At 42.9% G+C, this 8657-nt stretch overlaps 1 protein-coding gene across 1 annotated transcript; it reads left to right on the plus strand.

Moving 5' to 3' along the window:
• Positions 1–5803: 5803 nt before the first annotated feature.
• LOC122049692 (horcolin-like) lies at positions 5804–7140 on the plus strand. Its single transcript, XM_042611049.1, has 3 exons — positions 5804–6132; positions 6491–6693; positions 6757–7140. Exons 1-3 carry the CDS (start codon positions 5865–5867, stop codon positions 6994–6996), a joined length of 711 nt encoding a protein of 236 aa, XP_042466983.1. The 5' UTR covers positions 5804–5864; the 3' UTR covers positions 6997–7140.
• Positions 7141–8657: the final 1517 nt, after the last annotated feature.

Consider the following 8657-nt stretch of genomic DNA (forward strand, 5'->3'; position numbering starts at 1 on the left):
CCAGGTCGGGTCCCAGACTCTCGCCCCAGTACGAGTTATAAGTGAGCATGACTCTCACGCCCAACGAGCGTCCAGGTCGGGTCCCAGACTCTCGCCTCAGTGCGAGTTATAAGTGAGCATGACTCTCACGCCCAGCCGTCGGTCGGGTCCCACTCGCCCGGTCACGAGTTATAAGTGAGCATGACTCTCACGCCCAACGACCGTCCAGGTTGGGTCCCAGACTCTCGCCCCAGTGCGAGTTATAAGTGAGCATGACTCTCACGCCCAACGACCATCCAGGTCGGGTCCCAGACTCTCGCCCCAGTGCGAGTTATAAGTGAGCATGGCTCTCACGCCCAACGACTTTCCCGGTCGGTTGTCCCAGACTCTCGCCCTAGTGCGAGTTATAAGTGAGCATGACTCTCACGCCCAACGACCGTCCAGGTCGGATCCCAGACTCTTGCCCAGTGCGAGTTATAAGTGAGCATGGCTCACGCCCAATGACCGTCCAGGTCGGGTCCCAGACTCTCGCCCCAGTGCGAGTTATAAGTGAGCATGACTCTCACGCCCAACGACTTTCCCGATCGGTTGTCCTAGACTCTCGCCCCGGTGCGAGTTATAAGTGAGCATGGCTCTCACGCCCAACGACTTTCCCGGTCGGTATCCTTTACATTCGCCTGAACAAAATACAACACGACCTATTCCCGTGTATCACCTATCGGTAAGCCATAGCTCTATTATTTCTGCTAAATATGAAAATTGGCAGGCATATTTTCAAATATCTTAGTTTCTCAAGCCTTCTGCTCTTCGGGCAAAAGGTAAGAAGAAAGTGGGGGTAAGCAAATTGTTCTTGTTATTTTTACTAGAAATGTTAGAAGAATGCAGGTTTTTTATAGAGATAGAGACACAATGATATGAGAACAAAGGAGCATAGAGCTAAAAGACATGTTTTATTTCATTAAAAAAAAGGAACATATAACAGGGGTTTCAATTGCTGCCAGCCCCAGACACCGGATGTCCTCTATCTAAACGGGTCCTTCCTCGAGCTAGTTCTTCCCGGACATGGTCAAGGGTATTCTGAAGTTGACTAATGGTCTCGTCCTTTGTCCAATTCTCTTCTTGCAACAGAGCTAGCTAGTCCTCATGTTTCATTTTCAGAAACAGAATATGATGAATCTGACTCTGGAAGTCTGCTTGCGCCTTTATCTTGAGAGCTACCTCGGCGCGGGTTCTTTATTTGGCAGCCTGCCATAGCTCTTCCATTTCCCTCCGAAGGGAGGTTTGAAGATCCCTGCTGAGTGTCATGTCACGCAAAGCCTTTTCTGTAAGGGCCAACTGGCGACGTAAAGAAGACAGCTCAGTGGGTTCCATGAATGAGAGAACAGGGAAGTAGAAGAGATAAGAATATGAGTGGTGGATGGAAGGGTGCATAAACCCTTTTATAAGGAGGGAGAAGGTGAAGGGATTACCTCAGAACTTGAGTTGATGCTTGGAAAATAGTGGGGCATTTACGGGAAGAGAGTATGCTCGGAAGTTGAGGAGTCAATATGCATAGAACAATTCCGCTTATCTCCTAGGACGGCGAGAAACTCCAACGAAGATAGATGGAAACAGGTCGGCAGAGGATGCGAGAACCAGGTCAGGTAACAAAGGGATTGGGGTCTAGTCAGTCGGACTGGTGCCTCCTTCGACTAGACTTGAGGGGAACGCTTGTGATACGGTGCATTATTGTGAGGTCGGTAAGATGACGTGGTTAGGAGTCAAGATCGCAGGATGGTCAGAAGTCAAGTATACGTGGAGGTCAGAAGTCCAGCCTCCGTGGATGGTCAGAAGTCAAGCATACGTGGAGGTCAGAAGTCCAGCCCCCGTGGAGTTCAGAAGTCAAGCTTACGTGGCCAGAGTCAAAGTCTCAGCTGACGGGGCAGTCAAAAGATAGGATTACAAGTCGGACAAGAGCCGACCTCGATAGCGATCAAGGACTGAGCCCACGGGCCAGGCACAGCTAAGGGCTGAGCCCACAAGCCAGGTAAAGGTAAGGAAGAGAAGACCTCTGGCGCAGAACATACCTGGCGTACAGGTCGGAACGTACAAGCCATGGATAATAGCGGGTAGAAGCAGGTCGGCATACAGACCTGACATACAGGTCGGAACGTACAAGCCATGGATAGCATCAGATGAAGCATATCAGGATACAGACCTGGCGTATAGGTCGGGACGTACAGGCCGTGGATAACAATAAGACAGAAGCAGGTCGACATACAGACTTGGCGTACAGGTCGGGACGTACAAGCCATGGATAATAGCGGGTAGAAGCAGGTCGACATACAGACCTGGCGTATAGGTCGGAACGTACAAGCCATGGATAACATCAGATGAAGCAGGTCGGGATACAGACCTGGCGTACAGGTCGGGAGGTATAGGCCATGGATAACAATAAGACAGAAGCAGGTCGGCATACATACTTGGCGTACAGGTCGGGACGTACAAGACATGGATAATAGCTGGTAGAAGCAGGTCGGCATACATACCGAGCATACAGGTCATGAAGTACAAGCCCTGGATGACAGTGGACGGAAGCAGGTCGGGACACAGACCTAGCGTACAGGTCGGAACGTACCAGCCATGGATAACAGTAAAACAGAAGCAGGTCGGGATACAGATTTAGCGTGCAGGTCAGGACGTACAAGCCATGGATGGTAGTGGACGGAAGCAGGTCTGCCTATAGACCGGGAGTGCAGGTCAGGAGGCGATATCAGAACGAGGTTAGCAGGTGTGAAGACCCAACGTTGCAAGCACGAGCAGAGGAGGCCAGGCACTACAGGACAAGCAAGCAAGGGAATCGTAACTACCTGTCAGAGAATAATCAGAGTGTCAGGGAATATGCTAACAGTCGGGGCACATCACCTCTTTGATTCTACCGCCGGCTTATAAGAAGGTGTCACGTGTCATTCACCGCCAGACAAAGCCTGACAGCCGACATTCCCTGACACCCGTCAGACCCAGAAACATCCATTGCAGTATAAAAAGGGATGTCTTGTCCCTTATGCAGGTATGCTCACGCGGCATTTCTCACTCGTCTTTACTTTTTCGTCCTTTCTCTGTGTTTTCTGGGAAAAAAGTACCTGACTTGAGCGTCGGAGGGCCTGACCCGGGGACTTTTTTCCTGGTTTCTGGTCTCTAACGACTCGTGGGATCGTCTGAGTGTGCGCAGAGCCCCAGCGTCATTGTCCTGGTCATCACCCTTCGTCATCCGCCCGTGTAAGCCCTTTCGGAGGGTGTCAGGTAGATCGGACACCGCAGCGACTTTCCGTCAACCTCCAGCACACCGAGACCCGCCTTCATCTGACTCAGCTTCCGGACGGGATCAGTCTCATTATAAAAAATAAACAGATAAATCATGGAGAGTATTTTATCCTACTGTAATGATTCTTTGTATGAGTAGGATTCTTTGCATGAGTAGGGTCAGATATCTAATAAGGTATGAGGATGAGAAAGTGGTACAGTAGGGATGGCAATGGGTCGGATTCTGGTCGGATTTTATATCCTCCGTCCCCATACCCATCGGGTATAGGATCTCCGATGGGTATACCCATACCCATTAAATGATCGGATATCTTCTATAGTTATAATTTTTCTTCTTTTTATCCAACTATTATCATTCAACAAAAATATATTAAAATTAACAACCTATTAAAATATATATATATATATATATATAATTAAAAAAATAGATTAAACATCTATATAGTCTCCTCCTAATATCAACAAAAATAGTAAGTTGATTTTGGAAAAAAGAAATTTTCTTTAATATATGTATATATATTATTTAATCGGGTATTCGAGTCAGGTATCGGGTATTGATAGTCCCTCCATACCCTCCTCTATTCGAGTCGGATGTCGAATCTTCTATCGGATTCGGGTGAAATTGTCATCCCTGGTGATATTTGATGATGTGATGCATAATTAAGATATCTCGAGAAGTAACTTGTGTTTTGAATATTTAATAGTGTCTATGTCATCCTTAAGTATCCTTCATATTATAATATGACCATTTTGACAATTCTAATTTAATTTTGTTCTCACTCTAGTTGTCATGAAATTAATTAGATGAAATATATAATTGTGTTAGCCTTGGCAGTGATCAAGAAGGTGCTACGATATGATTATGTAGTGATATGACTAAATTTATCTATACAGGATAAATATTTTCCATAATATATTATTTTTAACAAACAAATAATTAAACGCTGGGATAAATATACAAATGGTAACAAAAGATAGAATTTGTCATCCTAACGATTTTCATACGATCGGCCTCACAACTATATATGAGAAGGTAAATCGAAAAGTTATAGTTGGCTAGCATGGGGAGGACTTTTTTTTCTCAATTTTATCAAGATTCGACCCCTTGTCTTATAGTAATAATTCTGCTCCGTATTAATTAATTCAACTTTATTCCGGGGCTTGAATAGAGGAGGGTTGTGGAACCGATTGTGTGAGATTAATGGGATGACAAATTCCCTCTCATATTAAATATACAAATGTACCGTAGATAGAGGAGGGTTAAAGATTTTACGCAAACATGCACGTTATTGTTTCAGTCAACCAACCTAACATAATGGGCATTTTCGAAGAAGCAGTTGAGAGGTGTCTTTCATATTTGCGCACATAATTGACTTCATTTATTAGACAAAAAAAGAGAGGACATTTTCTCTTTCTCTTGACCTCAAATTAAATCTTCAGCTATCATTTCCTTAATACTCGGCTTGGTATCTTTTTATTAATATTTATTTAGGTGTTCATTTGAAAACATTATAGCAAGAAAGAGAGAGCTAGAGAGAATGAACAAGAAAAATAAAAGATAATGTTACAGCAGTATTGAATATATATGAACTTGAATCACCGTGAGAAAAGGAAACTAATAGCAATTGAATCTAACTAAATAATATTTGTAGAATTAATTGGAAGTTTTAGTGATCCCAATGAACCATATCAGTTAATCCTTCTCACTTGACTCGCTCAACTCATTCATCATGTGTATATAATAGAATGTTTAATTTTTTTTGTTTGTTCTTTGCATTTCTTAATCTAATAGTACTCTTGCATCGGTAATTCTTTCGGTTGTATAAGAAATAAAAACGAAAGAGAAAGAGGAACGAAAAACAGAAATAGAAATTAAAGAAAAACCGAAGAGAAGGAAACAATATATTTTTTGGACTGCATTGAGTTTGTTTATCTAATTGAACTATCCGATTTTAAAAAGACTTTGACGGATTCAACCAACGAAGGTAATGGTAGACCTCTATCTAATAAGAGCATATGCAAGAAAGATTTGAGACAATAAGTGGGTGATACGGTGCGTAAAGGAGAGGACGTGGCAGTTAAAATCAAGAGGATGTGGCAGTCAAGGGTGGTCCAAGTCAAGGGGACGTGGCAAGTAAGGACGGTTAAAATCAGGGAGACGTGACAATCAGCGATCAGGAGGAAGAAGCCAGCTCACCATAAGTCAGGGGTCGTATAATCCCCGATCGGGTATCCCGGGCCCACAGGGCAGGAGCCCTAGTACTAGCAGCCTCAGCATTGTCCAGGAGCTTCGCACGGGGGTCCTGTTTCCTGACGTACCAGTGCATACCGTGGAAAAGTCCTCTCTTCGTCAATACTAGTGTCATCGTAACCGACCTTCGTCTGACTCAGATTCCGGACAGGATCAGTGAGTATTAAAAATTGACTTAGATCTATTGACAATAATATCCTTACACGAACCAACTGCATCAGTCTGTGGAACATTTGTCCCTTCGTCTCTTGAGTCTATAAAAAAGATGTCTCTCCACTAGCCTTGTCAACCCTCCATCACTACCAAAGCTTCGATTGGCCTGCTGCTAGCCATGGTTTGCCCCAATTTCATCTTCAACATAATCGTCGACAATTGCTTCTGCGGGTTATGGAAATCCGGTGGGCAGCCCAAAACCGATATCAAGAAGTTGAAGACAGAAATGGAAAAGCTTAAAGCTGAACGGAACGATATCAAAAGTAAAATCGAAGAAGCCAGGCGTGAGGGAAGACATACAAGTGCGGAAGCCCAGCAGCAGCAGCGCGACCTGAAGTCATTGGAAGGCCAAGTAGTTGCTATCTTTGAGGATTTCACAGGGATCAGTAAGCATCAATTCTCCTATACCGTTTCTCTTCTTAATGGTTTACATCCTTCCACGCCAATTCAATAATGAAATTTTAATCGAAGAAAATAATAAACTCTAATAAGTTAGCGAGCCTAAAATAATAGATTTTCAATTCCAGTGTTAATTAACCAGCTTATGTTAATATATAAATCAGTACAATATGTGCATTCATAGTTCATTTTCTATCCTCTCCATATTTTTTTTCCTTTTTGTATTTCGTTGAACAATGATGGTAATTAACAACAACACTAGCTAGCCTAAGCAGATCCAGATTATCCTCTTGCTTTTACAGTAATGACAAATTATATATATAAATATATATATATATGTTTTAGAGTTTCAAAATAACATCAAGGTTGGACCATGGGGAGTCGCCGGCGACTGCAACTTTGACATTGGTGGATCTGTGTCCCAAATCACAAAGGTCAGACTCCACACAGGTGGCGTCGTCGATAATTTGGAGATCTCCTACATAGTCGACGGGAGTAATTTCGACACACCGACACTAGGCGGCAGCGGTGGTGGCACCTATCACTCGGTACGTGAAGTGACCAACGCTCTACATGGATAGTAAACATCGTTATATCGATCCTTCTTGCAGTTCACACTCGATCGTGGCGAATATATCAACTCGATGGTTGGGTTCGTCGGCGCTTATAACGGCGAAAGTTGCATCTCTCAGCTCAAATTTAAGACCAACTTCGGAAATACGCATGGGCCTTTTGGGGGAGGAGGCGGCAAGGAGTTCACTGTTCCGGTCACGGCGGGTCGAATTGTTGGATTCTTTGGCGAGTACGACAAGTATCTAAAGGAGATCGGAGTCTACGTGGCTCTTACTTAATTAATTGGCCATCTATATAATATTTCAGAATCTCATCGTCTGTTGTCTCTACTTCACTTAATTCGAAAATGTCCTCATATGTGCTTTAGTCATTTGTTACTTCTTCTGTAAAAAAAATCTAATATTTTTAAGATTTATAATTGATATAGTATATTTGATTTAAAAAATTAATCAAAAGTGTTACTAAGGCTACGTTTGGTTGGGCGTAATGTAATTGAGCTTGTAATGTAATCAAATTTGTAATGTAATGTAATGTAATTTTGATTACATTACTATGTTTGGTAATGAAATGTATGTAATCTTTGATTACAAAGGTGATTACATTCTTTTGTTTGGTGCCCATTATTTTTATAAAGAATGTAATTCGTATTATTATAAAATGACAAAAATATCCTACAACTTCTATTGGCGGGCGCTACATCTTTGTCGGAGCTTGCGGCGGTCGCCGTCGGTCGGCGGTCGCCGTCGGTCGGCGGTCGTCGGCCGCCGCCGGTCGCCAGCGGTCGGCGGCCGTCGGCCGTCGGCCGCCGCCGGTCGTCGGCCGTCGGCCGCCGCCAGTCGCCGGCCGTCGGCCGCCACGATCGTCGGCCGTCGGCTATCGCCGTCAGCCGCCGCCGGTAGCCGGCCGTCGTCGGTCGCCGGGGGGCGGTGGTGGGCGGTGGCAGTGGCGGCGGGCGAAGATGGGCGGCGACAGACTAAGGGTATATTTGATATTAAAATTTTTGTTAAAAGGTGACCTCGTAATGTAATCGAATTACAATGTGTTTGCTTTGTAATCCAGATTACAAAACTTCATTACATTTTGTAATCCAGATTACATTACATTACAAGTTAAAAATGAAACCAAATAAAATAATCAGCCTTGTAATGTAATCTGGATTACATTAGAAGGCAGATTACACCCTACCAAATAAGTTTCCTTAGAGGGTGCAGTGCATATAAGAACCAACTACTACACTTGTAATTTAAGATAAATGAAGGGGAAAAAAGTGACAAGGCACTCTATTTGATGGATCTAGTGGTGAATTCCATACAAGGTACATGAAAATTTGGTACATTGTAGCTAATCAAACTTTACAAATGGGCTTTAGAAATTAAACTTTTCTTGGCATCAGATGCAACTTGTGGATAATTTATTGGTTAGAAAATTAATTATCCGGGAGAGTAGTGATGGTGATGCGTGATGCACATGCAATAGAATAATCTAATTGATCGAGCTTCATCGATTTTATATGGAATACTGACCATAATTGGCTTGATTTGCCATTTAAAAATAACTATTTTCAGAATTGCAAGTTTAAAATGATCCCAGTGGATCAGATTGACTTTTTCAATATATATCCGGACAATCCAATGGGTCCATCTTGTGTGCCATTCGGGCTTTTATTAAAAAAAAAAAAGAGTTTTTTCTAAGGGTAAAGACAGTTTGTCGTCTTTTAATATCAAATTTTCAGCACGTCGACATATCGACTGCTTTATTATTTCCTAAAAACTCATCCATCCAATTCAAAAATTTTAAGTTCAAGAAAATTGAATCGGATAAATTCGACCAAATTCATGTCAACAACAAATATGTAGTCTTATTCGCTCTTATGCTTTTAATTAATTAATTTGGAATTGATTAATTAATTAACTTAGGTGACGTCGTGTAAGCGGCGTAG

This window comes from Zingiber officinale, chromosome 2B (genome assembly GCF_018446385.1).
Source record: "Zingiber officinale cultivar Zhangliang chromosome 2B, Zo_v1.1, whole genome shotgun sequence".
Lineage (NCBI taxonomy): Eukaryota > Viridiplantae > Streptophyta > Magnoliopsida > Zingiberales > Zingiberaceae > Zingiber > Zingiber officinale.